Here is a 22,639-nt window from a genome sequence, read left to right on the forward strand (position 1 = left end):
TGGTTAAGTTATGAATTATGAACTGGAATAATTCTTGATTGAATAATTTTTCATTAGTTTATCTGAAAATAAAAAGTCCATAAAAACACTAAACTATTTACATATCATATAAAAGGATTAAGTCTCAAAACAAAAAAAAAAAAAACAAAAAAAAAAAAAAAACAACAACCATAGAACATGTGTAGTTTGAGTGGTATCAGGAGGAAAGACCTGGCAACCTGCAAAGAAAGCATTAGCAAAAATTTCTGCTTTTATTTTTTTACAACAGACCACAGGGAAGAAAATGAGAGAATGCTGCCTTTCAAGAACAAATAATCTTGTTCAATAACAGGAATAAGAACTGAGTTAGAAAAAAAAAAACAAAACAAAAAACATTATTTTTTATATCACTGAAGGAAAAGGGACAAAAATGAGTGGGATATTGTTGCCCAGAATAACACCAGTGACACTGAAAAAACAGATAAAGATGTTTGACAGGAGCTGGGTCTGAGACAAAATGAGAGATGGTTTATTTGAAATGAAGACTCATAAGGGGTGATAATTATATTACAGAACTGAGATCTCTGAAGACACTAAAGATTGGGTTGTCCATGGGATGCCCAAAAACAATTTACAGGAGAGATTGCTCAGAGAAAGAAAAAAAGTATCTCCAAATAAGCAATACTTACCTGGACATTAAAACTCACTATTCTACTGGATACTATGACACAGACTTAGTGGAAACATTAATTTTATGGTCTATTATGGTCTACCTCTCCACCTGCCCTTCTGTGTTGCACGGACCACAAATGAACTATTTCTTTCTTTATCCTAGGATAGAAAATACTTCATTTCCCTCTTTTCCCTCTTCTGTCCAGGGGTTACCAAGGTAGGTAATAACTTTTTTTTTTTTTTTTTTTTTTTTTTTTAGGGATAGTCTATCTGATACCTGCTGAGGATACACTAGCATATAATGTGAAAAGTTGTATAAAAGGCAGAGGAAAAGAAATGTCATCCTCCACAGTTTGAGGTTATAAAAGCACTTTACACCCCAATGAAGCCTTACACTATATAGGAAATAGAAAGAAACACCTCTGTTCATGCAATGATTTAAGATGTGAAAGTTTACTGTGAAAAGCAGTGACTTTAACAGAGGAAAAGACTGTCGGTACACCCATGCTGGAGCCAAGGGCTGCCAGCAATTCCACAGCCATGCTCACACATGTGTTATTAGATCAGCCACCAGTTCAGATCCAGCTGGACTGTAGAGCCAGCTGCTACGTTACCCCTCAATGCTGCAAAGCAGCAACATGACACTGGAAGAGTGGTCACACACTGGTGATGCATAATAAAGCTATTCAGAAGGCAGCAGGCAAATGTGGGCTTTCAAGCAAAGTCTTTGACACATGCACGTGCCATTTGTGCCAGAGCAAGCTTTGAGCTGACCTCCGTACAGCCCTGTGGCATCCTCAGCCTGGGGGGGGAAGAGGGCTCATGCAATTATGATCCCGCTCCCCAGATGTAAAAAAAGTGAATGTCCAGATGGCAAAACAAATTGAGAAATTGAGCACCAATACAATTGGCAAAATTGCTAACGGTACATGTCAACGAGGCTTCATCACACCGCAGTAAAGGCTGGAAATTGGGCATGAGTACTCACCACACACTTGGACTTGGTATGAAAGTCTTTAGAAAAACTCAGAATCACTAAGGCACTAAAAATAAACTGCTGTTTATTGCCAGCACTTGAGGACGTGGATGGACCATGGATTTTTCAGGTCAAAAATGCTGACTACATGGGATATTAAGAGCATGTTGAGCTGTGCAGAAGTGAAATATTAGCCTGAGTGCAAAGATGCAGAAGACAAGGAGAATTCTTCATGTGACCACAGCCTTGTATTCCAAGGTTTCGGTTTTCAAGGTTGACAATTTTTCAGGTTGTCATCTAGACCCTAAGAAACTGGGAGCCAAATAACATGAAAAAAAGTCTAACAATTCAACTTTTCAGACTCTGAGCACATCTGACAAAGGACAGCAAACCAGCCAGCCACATAACAAACAAGTGTGGCTCATAGGACTGGTAAGGAGTAGTAAGAGGCTCTTGTAGTTGTCTCCAAGATGAAATAAGGCTTTTACTACTGCAAAATTATCAGCCAATGGCATTTGGTAGTCTGGTGTTTACAGATACAGAAGAGATGAATGTGCTCAGAGAAGCAATCAGGTGCAGGATTGCGTAGTAGTGGAAGTGACCACCAGGCAGAGGATGAACATAAGCACAAGCAAAGCTTGTGTTCAGGATGATTCTGAACAGCGGAAGATTTGAGACAAATAGCAAGGTACAGGCTTTGCACATTGCTCCTGAGAGTGGAAATATGTCTGAGACTGCCTAGGAGTGCGCCTGCTGACGCAGGAGTGAATATCTAATTAAAGGTATCTCTGGAAAAGTGATTAGTATTTACAGTGACTACAGATTCCAGCCTCAAAAACCACAACCTGATGATGGGAAAAGGATCTGAACAGACTTAGTCACAGTTAAAGAATGACTCAAGGCGTCCTGTGGCTCCACAATTTGATCTGAATACTGTCTGGAGAGTACTTACACAGAAATCACACCAGGACCAGAGCTACTTAATTAATTTGCATTTAATTCATTGATATTTAAGATATTAAATAAAACAGAGAAAACTGCAGCACAGGATGAACCATAGAAAGAGTTTCACCCCAAATCTATGGAAGGCAGAAGTGAAAATAAACAGCAGACCCCATGTAAGTAACAGAAGATTTAAAGAAATAAAAAGAAAATGCAAAAAAGAATGAGGCAGAAACACAAACAGGGTATTTCTGTTTCATTCAGATTCTGTAATAAAAGATTATTACACAACTATTTGGAACTGTCACTCAGACTAAACAAAAGTTGTCTCATATCGAGCAAAGGGTCTGGGTGTAGCAAGAAATGGTCTTTAATTAATTCTGAGAAACATTTTCATGTGTATTACATGAGAAAGAAGAAACTGAATTTAAGCAGCACAGAGCCCTCAGTCAGAGGTGGTTATTCTAGCTCAAAGAAGTACCTTAATCCCCAGTCACCTTCCTACTCCACTTTATAAGCTCATCCAGGTGCTTGTGCAGACAAGACAAGCAGCACTGTGAATAATGAAACACCATTTCCTCTGGAGCAATATTCTCTAAGGGCCTAAACTGCATCAAACAAAAACGAGAGACTTTGGTACTTACTGGCCTAATTTCATAACTTCCTTTTACAAAGGTCAAAGACCATGAGCATCTAGTATAGACAGAGAAGCTATAGACATATAGCTTCACAATGATCATAGGAAGAATCTGGTGTAAAAAAGTTCCATCCTACTCTAAGCCCAAAAAGCTCATCCAGTTTAAATGCAAATTCTAGGTAAAGGTTGTTGGGAACAGTCATTTTGTCAGATTAGACATCAAGAAAGCTTTGAAATATTGTGATGGTCACTGTTAAAAAGGCACTGTTATAAAGGTAATTGTTGTAACTAAAACTTTTCTGTGATACCATTTGCAAATGTGATATAAATAATCAACAATAATACACCAACCCTATCCAGAGAAAATGGCTATGGCAAATGTGGTGTCCTGCAAGAGAAGATCAACACATGCACAAAAACAACCAACCAAAATAAACAACAAAAAAAAAGACCAAAAAAAGACCAAACAAACAAACAAAAAAACCACAATGGCTTATTCCTTATTCAATCACATATATAAACACTGGAAATATTCCACAATGAAATCATGCCCTGAGGACAGCTCTTCTGGTCACTTCTGGTCAAACTAGAATATGAAACTAGAGCATAGGAGAAATACAGATAATGGAAACTAGTTCAGCAGGATCAAACTATACTTCAAAACAGAAACTAACAGAGCCTGTCTTACATGAAATGTATAGAAATGAAACCTGAGAAGAATATGACTGTGATTTCAAATGACAAAGGATTTACCAAAGTGAGGAAAAAAAACCTACTTAGACATAAGGACAATGGCTGACAATGAACATGGTGGAACAGCCTTTTGAATTGAAATAGTGGTTTAAAGAAACCTAAAATGGTAAGAAATAGATTTTAAGTTTCTGAAAGAGCTTATGTGTTAATTACCCGCAGTAAGAGCAACTGGACTCAATAATCAAAAAGGACCTTCTAGTTGTTCCTTCATTACTGAAGGTCTTGTTCATTCAGATTGAAGCTACTGGCCAGCTCTGAAAGAAACAATTGAGTTTCTTGTTGAATTGTTTATTTTTGCTTCTAAAAATTTTTTACGAGGAAAAAAAGCTCCAAAGCCAACACTATTTTAAGATTATTTTTTAAAGTACTGAGAATAACAACTGATTTCCAGTATCAGAAGAAAAAAAAAAAACAAGATGAAACAAAGATTCCTAAGTACCCACCTGGTACACAAGCCTCTTGCTTTTGCTGTCACAAGCCTAACTGCACATTTGAGAAAATCTTGAAGACTGGCACTTTTTGTTTGTTTGTTTGAAGAATGATTAATACAACTGATGATATATCACCTTAAAAATCCTTTTGATTTCAGGATGATTTTTTCTTCTCCAAGGACGCTATTTCCTTTCAGCATTTTCTAATAAATATCTGAGAGTATACCTGACAGGCAGCCAGATAAAGGGGGGCTGTCATATCACTTCTCCTCAATAGGAAGCCCATTTATATGAAACACTCCTACAGTGTGACTGTGTATGTTGCAAGAAAGGGTTGGAGGAAGATGACCTATGCTTTTGATTTATATCTACAGGGGTTCTGGCATCTTGCTGGACACTTGTTGCGGTTAAATAATTATTAAATTGACAATATTCCAGGAAAAACAAAACATATATCCAATTTTACTGTGAAAATCATGCAAAAGAGCTAAGGGTGCTGTTCGTATTTGATTTTCTTGGACTGCACAATGTGCTGAAATCACTGAATGTCAGATGTACTACGACAACCAAATGCTTGGAGGCTAGAAGTATTCTGTCACTGTCATACTGTGGATAATTTATGCCAGTATTCCTCCGGCACGTCAGAGCAGCAGGACATAGCGGATATTATTCTGTTGCCTCAGTGTAAAATGGACTTCAAGGCAACTTGGTGATAGCGCAGTGATGGGATCCTAGTTATTAAACCCTGGCAGCACTGTGAGGGCTACACACAGAGTATTAACTTTCTTATTGCTCCAAATCCCCCACTGCTGCCTGTCCTTTCACTGCAGGGATATATCATAAAAGTGAGTGCTGATTTGGAGAGGGAGAAAGCAGGCTAAAAGAATGGAGAAGCATCTCAACTTTATTTCAAAAGATGATCTTCTCTCTCATATCCAAGTAAGAGTTGACTCAGACATGCCTCTCATGGTCATGTTTTTTATCTGAAGCTTTTACTTTGCTGGCCATCTGAAGGAGCTGTCTGCATGGGCTAAAGCATGGGAGGATTTGTGCTTTCTAAGCCTGACAGAAAGTCTGCTAGACCAGATGTGGGCAAGGGAATGTATACAGACAAAGAATTTCTAAGAGAGCATGTGATTTATTCAAGTACATGTAAGGTCCAATTTTGTCCCTGGATTTTAAGACCTGGTCCAAAGCCCACTGAGTCCAGGAAAATTCTCTGGGCTTTAACACATTTTAATAACTGGAGACTTCACTTTAAATATTAACAACATGTCTCTAAATAAAATGAATTTTATAATCTTTGTTCATAGGCTGATGAATAATAACAAAACTGATATAAGATTTGGCCTGAGCAAATATGCAGGTCTATTTACAGATCTGAAAAGGAAACCTCGCACAGCACCTGCCCACACATAATTCTGGCTCCTGGCACTACTTTAAGGAGGATTGAATTCCTTCCCACCCACACATCTTTACATAAGTAAAAGCTTAAACATCAATTCAGACTAAACATTTTTGAATGCACAATCCCTTGAGTGCCATAAAAAGAAACAGTGGTGTAAATGAAACTTTAATTTTCCAGCATGCTCAATAACTGATGTGCTAAAAACTTAGATTTTAAACAGTGCATAGCTTATTTAAAGTTATTGATTTCCACTTCCAGTAAATTGCTGTGTTCCAGCAGCATATTGTGTTTCTACCGGAGGCTGAGACCAACTGGAAGAACCTGGTCTCTGTGCTGAATGGTCGACAAAAGGAGGTGACATGTAATATGACTTCTAACTTGCAATGTGAAGAAGGGCACCTTGGAGCAGAATTTCCTATCCTCAGGTGAGCCCAATGGTTTCCTTTCTCCAGGCTTTCTTCTTCTGTGAAAAGTCTTTATGAAAGGCAGGACATCGGTGTCACTGAGCAATGTAATTATGTACAATTTCTATAGAGATTGACAGCATCATCTACCCATTTTTAGGAGCCTGTTGATTAAGAGATTAAAAATCACTATGCAGGAGCTTTAATGGAAGGGAAAAATAGATCTTAGCCACTATCACGGATGTCCAGCCTGGTGTACAAAGAAAGATGATGCAACAGTCTCTGGTCATATCTAATTATAATGAGGGTCTACCAAAGAAGCCTCTAGCAGTGAAAGGTTTAAAAAAAAAAAATCAATTCCATTGTCTCAACATAACTTCAGGATAATTTTTTAACAGTCAAATTGGGGTTTGAGCTTGCACCAGTGTTCAAAAGTCAAAAAGCTGATAGTTTTGCCCTTCCCTTCTGGCTCCACCTGATCTTTTGCAGGACAACAGCAGTCTGTCATCTCTTTCACAAATTATGATCTCATAGTGTCTTAAAATAACACCACTCGTAACCTATATTTGGATAACAGAAGACAAAAAGAAGCCTGGAACATTTTCCAGCTGATCTCAAAGTGGTACCAACACCAGAAATGGAGGCACGGACCACCATTGCCTGACAGCATCAATAGGATTACAGGAAAAGTGGCCAAAATGAGCTTCCACCACTACAGAAAAAAAAAAAAAAAAAAAAAAAAAAACCAGTTCAGCTTCATAACTTCACCAAGATGCCAAGATGGAAGGACCTGCAGTGTTACTCTCAGGTCAGAGGGAAGGGCCATGTCCCAACTCCACTTTGTCAGACTCAAAATAGCAAGAACATGCCCCAGATCAACCATCTCTAATTCTGTCAATTTCCACATTAATTAATCACTGTATCTCAGAGAACTATTTTTGTTACTTTGAAATCCAAACTGAATAAAACTCCTGCAAAACAGCAGTGACCTACTGGACCAAATTCATACCTCACTACATTTCGTTCAGTGAAGCAGCACCAACTTTAAGGGAATTTTCATGTCAGTATATGAGAAAGGAAATGTAGGTCAGTTGTCTTTAGAACAACAATTTGACTCTTCAGAGGCAATTTATTAAACTGAACCTACACAAATATGAAAGAATGAGGAACTCAATTGGCTTGAGTTTATGAAGCTTGAACCTACAGTCTACATTTCAAAGTCATGTGTATTTTGCATAATTTTCCTCCTTCTCATCAACAACTTGCCTTGTAATTTATGCTACATGCATCTTGAATTAAAGAAAAAAAAATCATTTTCAGGCACTGTTAACCATGAAATGGATTCTCAAGGTTTCCCTGCATATTAATAAGACCACTTTTGCATCCACTCAAATCTGTGCATAATGATTTTCTAACATTCATTTTACTTGAATTCTGATACAATATGTATGGCTCTCAAAATGGATGTTTCTAGCACAAACATTCCCTTTCTATAATGCTTTGAGAATACTTCTTTACATTACATAGAATTGAAATTTAAAAAAGAAAGAAATCTTGTTCCAGGTCACAAATCAGCAGCTGGCAGCACTTAGAAACAAACTATGGTTAAGATATTTTATATAACATCCCTTTTTATTTTTAATTTGTTCAGCAGTATCTAGTATTATTCACTTTCAAAAGGATGGCCAAGAGTTTGATCTGATAAGTTAGTACTTATCTTCACAAGTTGTTATTGGCTTATGAAATAGGGAAGCTGCTTAAACATCTGGGCAGAGATGCAAAAACAGAGTAACACATTAAAATGAAGAAGAATGCTTTCAGTTTTTTGGAGTCTTCTGCCTCCATAATGAGAAGACAGACTGCTAATCTGTAAACTGCACATGTACTTCATGCCTCAGACGAATGAAGGCCTCCTCGGTACAGCTTTAGACTGTCCTTATCAATACATACACTTTTCCACAAATTAATAAAAAGATGGATAATTCATCAGTATTAAGGCTAAGACTATGTTAACCTTTCAACAGGATAGACCATTATTTGCATATGCTTCTCTGAAAAAAAAAAAAAAAAATATGTTGCAAATGTTTTCTTCAAATCTAAAATAGTAACAGAGCGGTAACAGAGGAGAATTAAAACTTGTTCATAGTTTACTGTTTAATAAGACAGCTGCTCCCAACTGCAGGAATTGAATTTGCAGCCAGTAAACATATAAACATCACTAAGAACTTAAACTGCTGCTTGTTCTGCAGGGAATTTCTTACCAAGAGACCAAGCACAGAAGGGCACCAAGGACTTTATGAAAAAAAGAAGCATTCTTTCTGGACTTTAAAACTCTACATTTCTTAATTCATGAATGTTCTCATAAGACTTGATCCAGGAAAAGCTGGTCCTTAAAATCATAAGAAACTGGCTAGGACCCATGATCTCCACAAGACAGGCCAATCTCTGAATACAGCATTAAGTTGCTTGGGCTTTTGCTGCTCTAATTCTGAAAACTGCCAAGGACTGCAGTTCCACAGCTCTTGCAGGTGACCTGTTCTTTGGTTTATTTCACCACAGGGGATTTTTTGCCTTCTCTTCGGCAAGTTGATCCAAATTTCCTCAACCAGAGTGGAGCTGAGAGGAATAATCATTTCCTTGGACACACAGGCTCCTTCCCTTTGTAAGCATTTCTGCTAGTGCTTACCACTAAAATATTCTCTCATATATATTTATGTACTTAAATTAACACTCACCAGCCACTGCTGAGGTATTTCTGGCAGAGGCATTTGAGGAGGTGCTGGCAAACTGTTGGCAACTTCCGTTTTCTGCACATGTTCTTTTATTTCAAAACCTGTGGAAGAGCAAAACATGTCACTTAATGCTTAGGTGGATACAAATGAGACATTTTTTTCTACATGAGGATACTACCATCACACACTGGAATCTGACATGTAGTCCTGCTCACAACCTACCTCCTAAACCTGTTTACTGAGGAAGAACTGGAAGAATGGTAGGAATTCAGGAATTTAATCAAGCAGAACAAACACATACTTACTATATACGATAATGACATAAATGATATTTGGATTAACAAATACCAGACAGAGAAAAAATTTACAGGAAATCGTGCTGAACTGCCTATCCATCTGGAACTGAAAGACATAAAATTCAAACAATTTGCCTGGCATCTATTACAGAGATAAAACCATTGATGAGGGGAAGATAGCATTCTTGTGAATGTCTGAATGGCAACATGGGGCAAATTAAACAGGGTCCCCGCCCTCCCTGGGGAAAGAGGAGTGACTACTTCCACGTTTTCTTGGCATAATCATTTAAATCCCAGTCGAACACACTTCACGGTATTGTTTATTTTTCTAAAAATCAAAAGCAAGATTAGGGTGCATCTCAATGCTCTGACAAAAAAATCAGTCAATAGGATGGATGTACCCTGTGCACATCTAGACTGAATTTAGCTCCTCATGTTTAGATAAGTTGGTCAAGATCACATAATTTTCAAAAATATAATCAATGATGAAATGTTTCTAGTCATAATAACCCAGTCCACTGGCTGTGAAGTCCTGGATTGAAAATCAACACTGATAAAATAAACTGCCTCTAAGGGCCATAGAATCTTCTTTCTTCCTACAAAAGAAGAGGTGATTAGTCTTGAGAAACATTCCTTTTTTTTTTTCTTTTTTTTTTGATATAACTTTCATTTGTTATTCTTTATGTAGGATCAATTCATTCTATGACTGCTATCCATATCCAAGTCCCCCATACAATCAAAAGTCAAATATGAAGTACATTTTACTGGGGAAAAAAAAAATGTTTTCTAAGTGGGTTCTACTACTTCTGTAAATCTAGTTTCTCCCCAAAACTATGTTTGGTGAAGCACGAACCTGCTCTTCTAATATTTGTATTCTTCTACCAAACTACACAACAAAGCATTATAGATTTATAACAGCAAGACCCTTTAAGGAAAACAGGCAACAGTGATGGTCATATTAAATGACTGAATCTATTAACAGTTCTTACTCCAAAATAAACTGTTTGTGTCTTTGCCTTTTAGAAGTCTGAGTTTCAGAAGGAAAAGCCAAGTGTTTTCTCCAGGCCTACAGTACATTGGGCATACCAAGATTCAGGAAGAAAAACAAAGTTTATAGTTTTGCCAGCTCATCAGAGTAACCACTGATTTGGACATGGTGCAGGCTAAGGCCCAGCAACCTGAATAATATATCTGACTGGCCCAGTACGCTCTGGTTGGTGGACACGAAGTGAAGATAATGGTGTGCATTTAGGAAATACATAACACAGGGCAAAAGATTTCTGAAGAATTCCACAAGTAAGAACTTACTGAAAAGAAAGCTACAGTTTAAAGTGTTTTACCAAAATCCAACTTTATAATAATTTCCACACCTTTACAAAGAAAAACTTAATTGTTAACTTCCAGATGTTAGAAAGAATCCAGGCAGTTCCCAGCTGCACTGATCCTTCATTGCCTTTCCCTGTTGTTCTTAAATGGTTTCCTTCAGCAATCGAAATACACTGTTGGATTCAGGCAGTTGATTTTTGCAAATGCCTATAAAGAGTCTGAACTCAGCACAGACCTCAGGCCTGTGAAACCATGCCAGCGATCTGAGAGCTCTCATGGAGTTATGTGGGTGGAGTAAAGCAACATCTTGAAAAACAGACTCAGAATGACAGTTCAGCTCAGTTACAGAGTACTGAGGGTTTATGTGCCTTTTACTGCTTTTAATTTTAATGAAGAGATGAATAGTTTCAAAGGAATGGGAGTACTGAATGTTACAGCTGATAAAAAAAGCAGCAGGGTCATCTCCGTTAATGTGCATGACTCCCTCTGTAGTTTCACACACACTTTAAGCTGGAATGAATGGCTGAGCTCCCAAGGAGGCAGCACCGCTCCTTCCTTGCCTTGTTCCTGTCCCTGCACCAACCTCTCCTTTGTGCCAGCGTAAGCATGTGTGTGGCCTCAGGTTGAACCAGAGCAGTGAACTGACACTGGTTAGGAATAAACCAGAAAAAAAAAAAAAAAAAAAAAAAAAGCAAATAATGCTTGTGCTAGCAGAAAGGAAGCTGCAGTACACGATGAGCAAGAATGAGTAGCCTGGGGAGAGAAATAAGATGCTGTTTTTAGAGGCCATGCTGGCTTAAACTCTATTTAAATTGTAGCTCCATAAACTAGAGTTTATAGACATATGAAGTACAGTCCTATGACCTCTTGCTTAACTGAGCTATAGGACTTCCTTGAATTAATTCTTGTTTGAACTAGAGCATATCTTTTAGCAAAATATTCCATCTTGATAAAATGCCAACAATGGCATGCAGACACTAAGTTCTTCCATTAGTTCATATCGTCAATGCTCAAAACATGTGCTTTATTTCCACTTTGAAATAAACATCCAGCAACTGCACACTGCTTTTTTGTTGTGTAAGTCTAAGAGCTCAATCTCAGCCGTCACTTTTCTACATCAAGATTAATTATGATACCTCCTTTAAGGATAATTTGAACACGTATTTCTGGACCTTCTATCACTTTTATGACTTCCGTTTGACATGTCTAAACTGTATCTCCTTGAATACACGCAGTGGAAGTGGGTATAAAGTTCCAGTAACTGAACCAAGCTCTTCCACTTAATATATGGATCTTGTATGGATCTTGTTAATGGATTGTTCCCGTATTATAACATGCAATGGATCTTGTTACAGATCCTGAAATAGGCTCTAAAACCTACGATATAGGTGCTGAAAGGTGGAAAACTATGGGCCTTGGTTCTTTTTATCATCACCCACATCTATAGTCATAAATTAAACGTGTCTGGGAAGATGCTCTAATACAGAGAAAGCCATATCCATAAGTTTAACATCTCTCACCCTCAAAGCCAGGGTGGAGGACAATTTTGGACAATTTTGAACTGGATGGACAATTTTGAACTGTTTGCTAGGCATAGATCTTTGCCTGTGATAACTCCCAAATCACACCTAAGAACTGATAATGGAAGAACTGAATGGAAAATGAGTCAGTAAAGGCCAAACTCATGCCAAGTACCACTCCATAATTTCACAGTGTCAATGCTTGAGTTGCAGGGTCCAAAAATGTACCCAGCACTGTTTAATTTCCTATAACAGCTATAGTTTTATGTCCTGAAAAACCATCCACAATCCAGAAAAGATATAACAATCTTTCTTTTCTGTGTTTGCACATTCACATTCTGCGAATGCTGACTTTTTGAGAAAGTCATTTTTTTTTAAATAAATCTAGTTGTAAAAATTAAAAGAAAAACATACACTGTCAGGTCAGAATTGTTGAAGTTATTTTGAACTGTAAAACGTATCAAATTGCAAGTTCTTACCTACAGTTTTTCGTTTTAAGAAGTGCAGGGTATTTTGATCAGCTTTTGGAGCACAAAGCGTCCTTCCACAACATGTGAAATTGTTACCTGCTTCCTTCTGCTATTAGTAAGGTAAAAAATAATGATGGGTCCTTAAGAATGTGAAAACAGAAGGAAGGACAATCATCATTTTACAGCTCTTAGACAGTTGCTCTTAGAATCATTATGGTTGAAAAAGACCTCCAAGATCACCTGGTCCAACTGTTTCCCTATCACCAAATATTACTCACAAAACCATCTTCCTAAGTGTCACATCTAAGCTGATCTCCTTGAACTTGAATCCTGTAGCAAGTGCAATTTTTTTACATTTCTTCACTGCATCAAAAAAAAAACACCATATCTTTTTTAGCATGGCAGAAGAAAGCTAAGAAATGCAGCCACTTGCAAAGTGGCATTTTTCTTCAAAACACTCTAGTATTTTTAAAAATCTAAACAACGGGGGTTTACAGCTACAGCATTTCTGTCAAATGCTGGAGAGACAGAGAGGTCTCATAGTTCTGATGCCTCCTTATACAAAATGAAATTTTGTAAGGAAATATACAAGTACTGTTAGGAAAAATAGTGAGGAACATTCTTTGTAAAAGCACCGTTGAAAGGCTGATGTATATAGTCAATCATTCATGCTGCATTCAGTTCCATAATCTTGATGGAGATAAAAGCGATTGTGCAATCAAAATGGTTTTAGGAAGACAAAGGGTAAGTGAATATTACTCTACTTGCAAAATGCAAACCAAACATGTTGACAGCCATTTCCTAGTTCTGCCTTGGCACTCCTGTATCAGTCATGCACTGGAGTCCACTTCAAAATCAAGCTCTTTGTTGGATTTGGGTCATATGGCAGAGATGTAGCATGCAGCACCATGCGCATGTGGCTGGCACTCCTTTACTTTTGCATCAAAACTAACAAATAGAATTGCTGCCACAAATAAAATGAAGTAACTTCAACGGAGATGAAAACATTCATCTATCATGTTATTTTGTGGCTGGATTCACCCATGCGCAATGAAATTACTTCCTTTATGTCTTTTGCTATATTTTACTGTTGACTGTGAAGGAAAGCATTCAGGAAAATTCCATTTTGGATTCACCCTGTCTTTCTGTTTTGCTTCAATTTAGGGCTTGTCTTTACCCCTTAAAACAATTTCACTGAGCACAGACTTATTCTGTGCATTCTGCAAGCAAGAAAACACACCCGACACTGACCTTTTGATGACTGTATCCTCAGGAGAATGTTAGTTATTACTGCTTTCTTCTCCCTGACAGTCGAAGTTAGATATTCATGGTCCAGAAGTTCAAGAAACAGGCGCAGCTCAACTATTAACTCTTCCATGGCTGAAAGACAGTAATAAATTTACTTTTTGTGAGAAATCCCATTAGAAAAAAAAAAGAAAAAAAAAAAAGGAGTTAATTGTCATTTATTCATATTCATAGTTATTTTCTAGCAATTCTTGTAAGTGAACACTCTTCCCTGCTGGAAATAGACTGCATTAACTGGCAAAACCAACAGACTAATTCATTAGTGAGCACTACTGGTGTATCTAGCAGTTACCTCAAAATTAATGAAGAGAAGACACTATTCTTTCACATACCACGTCATCAAGCCAGTCCTGCACAAAAGTGCAGGCGTGGCAGCAATAAGTTTTTCTAGCAATGCCCCTCTGGTTCTTCTCTTTTAACAAACAATTTCTAACTGTGCAACAAAATTTAAGCTTGATAAAACTTCCAGACACATTGGTATTTTCCAAAATCTGTAGTGAGAGTCTCTACTTCCCTCACCTTATTTCTTCTATTTGCAGTGGGGAAAAAAAAAAAAAAAAAGTCATTTTTTACAGTGACTCATATTCCTACCATTTTTCAAAGTCAAGCTCCCAACCTGTCACATAAGTTCTTATTACTCCCTAGATTCACTGAAAATATGCACTTCTTATTTCACCCTACTTCTGCTATTCCAGATCTCAAGGCTTTCCAATTCTTTGTACAAAAAAATCACATTCCTTCTCCATATTCACAATTTTTCTCATTTTTGTTATCAACAAACTTTATAAGTGAATTTTCACTTCCTTCCTTTAAAATTACCCCTGATGACTTGCATTGTCTTGATAGCTGTAGCAGCTCAGACCATACAACTAAACACATTTTTTATGGCTTAATCATATGATACCTATTCAGCAGATTTATGAGAAGTCTATAGTATTTGGGCCCTAACATACAGTATTATAGTAAGTGCATATTGGAACCACATTTTCATGCTTCAGCTCACTCATAACTCTGAGATTCCTTGGTCCCTTCACTTAAGTGGATTGTCTATTTTTATTTATGGTTTCATCTTGGATGGAATAGTTCACATTTCCATACTTCTTGTATCTGAGGATATTATCCTCATTAAAAGATGAGGGGAAACATTCATTTCATTTCAGGGCCGCACCTAGGATTAATCTCAGTTCTAACCTCATTCCAAAATGCCTCTACTTAAGTTTTTCTCTGCTTACTCACTTTTGTTTTTATAGTCTTTTCAGGGCCTAACAGGGCAACTGCTGGTAAGTCTCTTCAGACTTCTAAAAAGCACATTCTTTGCTGCTTACTCCCTTACCAGCTCTTCCCTACTCTTAAAGCCTTCTCTGATATGGTTGTTTACCCAAGTGAACCTGGAATCTGTTTCTTCAATTTCTGACAACATTCGGACTTTTAAATGGTCCTTGGTCTTGATTTTATCTGATTCTTGAGAATAGGACTGCGCAGGGAAACCTGCAGATGTCTACTATACCCCTGCAAGAGGCTGTTGCTTCTTCTTGTCACCCATGAATGCAGATGACACTTTTTATTTACAGATGATTGTACCTCAGCATACACTGGCAAAATCAACATACTCCTAGAAGGCAACAGAAGACATGGCAGTTGGCAATACTAAGGTGTGATGTTTTAACAACAACAACCAGAAAATCACTTAACAAGAAGTACACTTGAGCAAATCTTTTCTGAAACACACTGTTAGTTTACACATACATATCCATCCTGATCAAGTTTTCTCTTGGTGAATATGTTCTTCTACAAAACAGACTACTGTCATTGCTATTATCTACTATATAAATAGCATACATTTACATGAAAAACATTTCTGAATGATTTTTACAAAGTCTTTTACATAGAGACCAAAAAAGCATATCCAAAATGATGGCATTAAACCTGTTTACATTACTTGACAATGTAGCTCGTGAAAAACATCCAGCAGCTATAGGTTTTTTATTTTTTATTTTTTTAACCATCATACTTGAAGCTGACTAGGGCTCTATCAGAAATCCAAAAGTATTTCAGGAGAACTACATTACTTCTAGCTGTTCACATTACAGAGGAACATACAGCTTTTGAAGCTAAAAGGAAGAGATTCAGAGCGATGATTTAAATCTGCTTTGCAGACCAGTACGCAAGATCATAGACTCAAGAAAAACAAAGAAACAGGATCTACAACTTCAAAAAATAAAAAACAAAATAAATAAATAAATAAATAAAAACAACCAACCACCACCACCAAACACAAGTTATCAACTCTGTGTTGTGGTTTTCTTTCTTTTATTATTATTTTAGAAATAAGATGTATATTCTATTACTGGTAAATGAGTCTGGTTATGGTTGTCTTTTGCTTTTAGGTCTACTTTGATTATAAGATTTACTGCTATTATTGTTAGAAGCATTACTTTAAATTATCATGGAATATATGAATCTTTTAATATTTACTGATGTGATATTAATTTCAAAAGAAATCATTACCACAGAACCTAGGCAATCATTGTGAAATCTAATCAGTATACAGTACTAGAACTGTACTTTTTCAACTACTTTTATAGCCATATCAATTACATGTACATAGTACACACCAGAATATATGTTCTTTAAAAAGGCATCTATGTTCTTTTAAAAGGCATCTATGTTCTTTAAAAAGGCATCAACAATAGAAAATAGGGCAGTTTCAATTGCACATATTCAATAAAATTTACTTGAACTGTCATCTTTTCTGGATCCTTTAAGGCAAAAGACTGTAAATAACCTGAAAGAGAGCTCTCCTTTTTCCTCTTCCCCAGTGAATGTAATGTACAAGAGGAATACTATTTCTTTGCCTAGAACCTTGGCTTTTGGAAAGGAGGAATGAACAAGAGCAAATGCCAGTGTGCAGTGTGTGTAACTTTCTTCAGTTATTAAAAATTATCAGATCCTTGTAGTTGAGAGCTTATTATGTAATAGATAGCAAAATGAGAAACAAAAACAGACCAAGATGGTGTTACAAGGCAAAGACAAAAAGAAGCAAAAGAAGAGGAAAGAGGAAACTGCTGCTGGAGAGACAACTAGGAGCTGGTAGCTTAATAGAATAGGCATAGAATTGGCATAAAATAGAAATACTATCATGAAGTACATTTAGTGCATTTAAAATAAGGAGAGTCTGCAAATTCGTCTTTTAAGATAGGCAAAAAAAAAAGTATGTAGTTGGGAAAAACATGTTTGTCTGTTTTCAACCCTTGGCTTGTTTTCTGTATTAAAGAATCTTCTCTTCTTCTTCCTAGAAATGTAATGATGTGCTCACAAAAAGTAATAGAACTGAATAATAGAAAATCCACATAATACATATTTTCAGTAAGCAATCATTACTTCTGAAATGGAGACTAAAAATGAGAGGGTGATGCAAGTCCCAAAGAAAAACATACTCCTCTAGTGAGAGATTACCCTTGGAAATCTGACATCACCACAAAATAAGAATAATATTCAGAAGGTTCTCCAAAAGGGGCAAATTTATTTGACAGTTCTGGCTGAATTCTCATTGTCAAAGGAATTACTTGTAAATGGCAGGTGGTGAAAGGCGGGGTGGAGCCCAGGGACGGTAATCACAACAGTAAGCAGATTTTATCTCAACTGAGGAACAAAATCACATTCCATATCAAATGATGAGAAGTCCATTCTATGCTCAATAGGACTAATAAGCCCCCAATGTACTGATATAATTGGCATGTACAAATAAAAAGCAATGATAGATCCAGAAGGGTTTCCAGGTCTGGCTCTCAAGAGTTTTAAAGATTTTCAAATGACAGCACATAAAAACTATACACACAAGCCAGCAGAAGAATACACCAAGGTAAAAATAATCATAGAGAGGCAATTACATCACGCTGCAATTTTTGTTCCAAACCAAAACGAAAACCAACTGGAATTGAAACAACATAATGATGCAATTCCAAAATCTGCATTAAAGGGCACTAGTTTAAATCTTTTTTTTTTTTTTTTTTTAAGAATATAAAATATTTTACTCAACTGATTAAAACATCTTTAGGAACAGTACAGTACAAACCTGAAACAAAGTAAATTCATTTTCATGCTCACATCTATTGTAAATGCAAGTATAGTTTTATTTACTGATAAATTTATATAACAGAAATATGAATTAAAATTGAACTTAATTTTTATAGAAAATGTTCTTGATCACTTCCTTGCACACTGCTGAATAAAAGTTCTTTGGGTTTAAATCTTTCATTCTCCATTTAGTTTGTGATTTACAGATGCTTAAGACCAGAACAGACCATCTAATTAAGATCTTCTAGAAGAAATCATCTAATCTGATCTTCTACACAAGACAGGCTAGAGAATTTCATCTAGCTAATCCTCTATTAGCATAGAAACTTATATTTAAAAACACATCTTCCAGAAAAGCCAAAAAACATGTGCCACCCTTTTGCCCTCTGCTGGGGGGTGTGGAGTGGGAGATCCCATTTAACTTCCTGGAAAAAAAAAAGTTTGATTGGATTTATGGATCATCTTGAGGCCAACCTTTAAGCTACATACAAAAATCAGTTACAGAGAATAGGTGTGCTTCAACCCAAATACAACTCCATACAATCGTGCACATACATACATACACACTACGTTGGGTAACCATTAAGAGGTTTTCAAAATGGATGTCCCAGCCTGGAGGAGAAGCAGAGCAGCAGTCAGTGGTTTGCCCATGAAGCCGGGGGCCACCTACATTAGCAAGAAAAAAGCCAGTAGATGGAGGGGAGTGATCATTCCCCTCTAAACAGCACCAGAGAGACCACACATGGAGTAGTCTGCCCAATTCTGGCCTTCCCGGTGCAAAAGAGCACCAAAAGCTGACAAAGCTGAGTGAAGGCTACGGAGATGACTAAAGCCTATGACAAATGACAAGAAGCTGAATCCCTGATATCTTACACATGAAAAACAAAGGCACAGAGACTGCATGACTACATAACATTAGCCCAAGATCACATAAGAAGGCTGGATGGGATAGAAAGTGCATCCCTGAGGCATGTTATATCTTTACCATAAGACAATGTTTCCTGTAGAGGAAAGGGTAATTATAGACAGACAGCAGGCACACCATTTATAGGCAGTGAGTACAGTACTTGTGAAAAGTGAATTTTTGTTCCTATACTCTGTATTCACTGTAAAATCTGCAGAGTGATATAGTAGGAGAGAAAGGTTTAGTGGACCCGAATTCTTCTTTGCATTACTGTCAAAGAGAAAAAGAGAGCAAATAGAATCAACTGGCATGGTCTTAAACCTTAGGATAAACAACACTACAGTGCCTGGTCTGCCTGGAGACAGTTTCTCTTGCTACTGAGGGCATCCTTTCATTGCATCCCAGCCCTCAGTTCCTGCTCCTCATAGTTGACTTCTTTGTTCAATACCCAGTCTCTCTTAAAGGGATCTGTGATATAGAAAGGAGGGGGGGGAGGAAGAGTGAGAAGATGAGACTTTTCACTAGGACAGTTTTCTCACACAGTCCCTTCTGTGCTGCTCTCTTGACTATAGTATGTGAGGTGTGATGCACCCTGTTAAGTATACTAAAAACCTGCTCTATAAACTAGAGATCATCTTGGGTGTGCATGGTATTTTTAGAAAGAATGGCAAAGGGGCATGAAAAAGGGGTGAACCCTAAATAGCAGATGAAGCCCTAAAAATTAAGAATTAGCAAGGAGCAAGTAAAACATATACAAGGATTGTCATCGGGGTGTTTTAACATACAAATAATTGTATTTGAGCCTCTCTAAAAACTCATAACAATGATCTTTTGTTTAAAATTTGGAGCTCTCCAGACTGTCACAGACTCTCTTTCCAGACAGCTTGGGGCAAGAGAAGCAACACAGCTACTAAAAACTCCTCCTGTCTCATGCATATTTATGATCAACCTCAACGAGTGTCAAGGGATCATTTCAGCCACAACCCACATGTATTCCTCTTTCTCTTTCTTCCTTCTGCTTCAGCTTCCAAGGAATTGGCTTTTACAAAACTAGCTTTCCGAAAAAGCTATCAGAGCTCCAAATACTGCTGTTGCAGTGCTTAGGTGATAAAACATGAGGTAGAAAAGCATTAAGGAATGTTTGGACAAGAAACAAGCTGCCAAAAATCCTACTCAATCAGTGAAAGCCATGCAATGAGCGACAGCAATGCAGGAGTGTAATCCATTAGGATGAGGTAGATGGATAAAGAGTTTATTTTTTGAAGTCCAGACCAGTGTTTAAGCACTGCCACAGACCTCAGAGAGGAATGCCTCCTTTTAAGCAAGTTCATAGACTCACAAGAAGAAGAAAAAAAAAAAAAAAAAAGAAAAAAAAAAGAATTTAGTATTACAGGCATTTGTTTCTATTTAAGGATTAATTATCTACATTGAACTCAAGATGTTAGCCAGAAAAAGAAAATACTGATAACTAACTACAGAAACTTACAGTTGTTTTTTTTCAAGTTGCTGAAGACTTTCTCTAAAAGTATATTTTCCACGTCAGATTCCTTTTGTTCCCAAAATAAATTTTGTAAAGCGAAAGAACATGGATTTCACTCCTTCTGCATGCTCAGCAGCACAGGAAAGTCTCACCCTCCTGCATCTGTGCTCAAAGAGAGCATTCAGTTTCAGTTTCCTTTTCAGACCCTCATTATCCTACTAGGGCAGAAAATGGAGATTTTTTATTTTTTCTTCCCATTTAATCATCTCCAAATGTATCAGGTGACATCATCTTGTCAGGAAAAGGCATCCCAGGTTTTGCTTGCCGGCTCCGGCATTAATTCAACTGCTCCATTACTCCAAACCACAAAAGATAGGCAGCCACGACAGACAGTATTAATAAACAGACTCCAATTCCAAACAAACAACAGTCTCCTCATAATGCAAAAAAAGAGACAGAAAATCTGTGTCAGGAGGTGAAAGTCTGCTCCAAACTCCAGGTCCCAAGTGCAGATCAGGCTCAGCTAAGGCTGAGACACACAGAAATAGATAACACACAGAAATAGATAACTCAAGTTAGTAAAAAGAAAGCAAAGCATTGCAGGATATATTTTAAGTCCTCTTCCACAGAGATCCTCAACTGTGCACAGATCTGTTTGTAGGTTAGAATTTCTTTCAAAGTTATGGATAACATACCTGGATTCTGCTGGATTACATAGCCAGCAGAAATGTAAAAGAGTAAACTGTGTAAGTTAATGGAATGCAAAAAACAGAGTAGTGAAACAATGACAAAGAAATACAAATATGGCAATTGTAGGTGGTAACTGCACAGCTGCATTTGGTATTCCTTTTATTCATCAATACAGTTTTTATTATACATATTGAATACCAAACTTTAAAATGGTTCAAAAAGTCTTGAGTATGACTGTGGATCTGGTGTTAAAGACTTCCAGTTTGCAGCTAATTTAAAGCCAGAAATGAGATAATATTGTATTTTATAAGAACAGATCCAGAAGTCCTCACAATTTAATGGGAAGATGAAAAAAACACATATATATATATAAATATAAATATACATATATATGTATTCTGTAACACTCAGTTCTCACTGCAGGGTCCATTATGCAATGTGTAACTTCTATCATACATAGCTTATTGTATGGAGAGAAGCATGTTCTACTTTTTCTGTTAGGGTTTTTAAAAAAAATCTTTAAATAGATGTACACACTGATACAGACTTTTGTTGAGAAATAAGATCAAAGAAACATTCTTTACACAAATAGAGAATAGAATGGTGTGAACTGTGATACCCCTTCATGTGGAAAATTCCCAGCTTTCCAGCAGTGTCCTAAGAAATTTGACTCAATTACTGCCACCTTTTATTCTTATTTTTGGGGAATTTCATTATGTGACAGATTACTGTCAACAGAAAAAAAAGGAAAGAAAAAAAAATAGAGCTTGAGGTAGCTTTGAAACTCAAGATCCATAGGTGAAGAATCATGGGAGTTTTTTTTTTTTTTTTTTTTGAAAAAAATCTTTAGAGAAGGTGCACAAGCAATGTTGTTGTACTACTTGCACTCTGTATTAATACTACTCTCAGCATGTATTGCTGCACTTCAGAAGACAATCACATGGCTTATATACAGAATGATAAGCAAATTAAATGCCAGGGAAAAGCAAAACCAAAAATCTGGCATACTAAAAGTCTATAAGTCTTTCCAATTTCCAGTTTCCTATCTTCTCCTACACTTCATGAACACTACATTATCAGAGTTATCAGATTGCAGCAGGAATCCCCAACAGAACCCATGCTGACGTACCTAGTAATGCTCCATGAGGTTCCGGCAAACCCTTCATAGCAAAAACTGCTTGAACATTTAGAATATCAAAGATATAAAAGTCATTTACATGGGTAGATAATGACAGAACAAGGTGGTGGGGTGTGTGTGTGTCATAAACTAAAAGAGGATAGGTTTAGACTAGACATTGGGAGGAAATTCTTCACTGTAAGGGTACTGAGGCACTGGAACAGGTTGCCCAGAGAAGCTGTGGGTGTCCCATCATCCCTGGAGGTGTTCAATACCAGGCTGGATGGGGTCTTGGCCAACCTGATCTAATGAGGGTTGGAACTAGATGTTCTTTAAGGTCCCTTCCAACCCAAGCCATTCCATGATGTGATTCTCTGATTGTTCCCTCTCTTTCTTATCCAAGAGTATCTCTGGTTCTTAGGGACCTCATACTCTCTTAGGTGTTACTTGGAATGCAGAAATATTAGTTTTCTTCTGACCTCTTCTATGGTATTCACCCTTATCCAACTGATTTGCAAAT

General features: G+C 37.1%; 1 protein-coding gene across 5 annotated transcripts in view; it reads right to left on the bottom strand.

The window, feature by feature from the left end:
* Window positions 1-22,639, bottom strand: part of AFAP1 (actin filament associated protein 1) — a 115,127-nt gene that overhangs the window by 48,304 nt on the left and 44,184 nt on the right. For all 5 annotated transcript variants that reach the window (XM_032186692.1, XM_032186689.1, XM_032186691.1 and 2 more), the window contains exons 2-3: window positions 13,798-13,926; window positions 8,938-9,035 (exon numbers count right to left, since the gene is read on the bottom strand). In XM_032186692.1, coding sequence (XP_032042583.1) covers window positions 8,938-9,035; window positions 13,798-13,924 — 225 coding nt within the window. In that variant the 5' untranslated portion in view covers window positions 13,925-13,926. The remainder of the gene's footprint in view (window positions 1-8,937; window positions 9,036-13,797; window positions 13,927-22,639) is intronic.

The sequence above is a fragment of the Aythya fuligula genome, chromosome 4 (genome assembly GCF_009819795.1).
Source record: "Aythya fuligula isolate bAytFul2 chromosome 4, bAytFul2.pri, whole genome shotgun sequence".
In the NCBI taxonomy this organism is placed as follows: Eukaryota; Metazoa; Chordata; class Aves; order Anseriformes; family Anatidae; genus Aythya; species Aythya fuligula.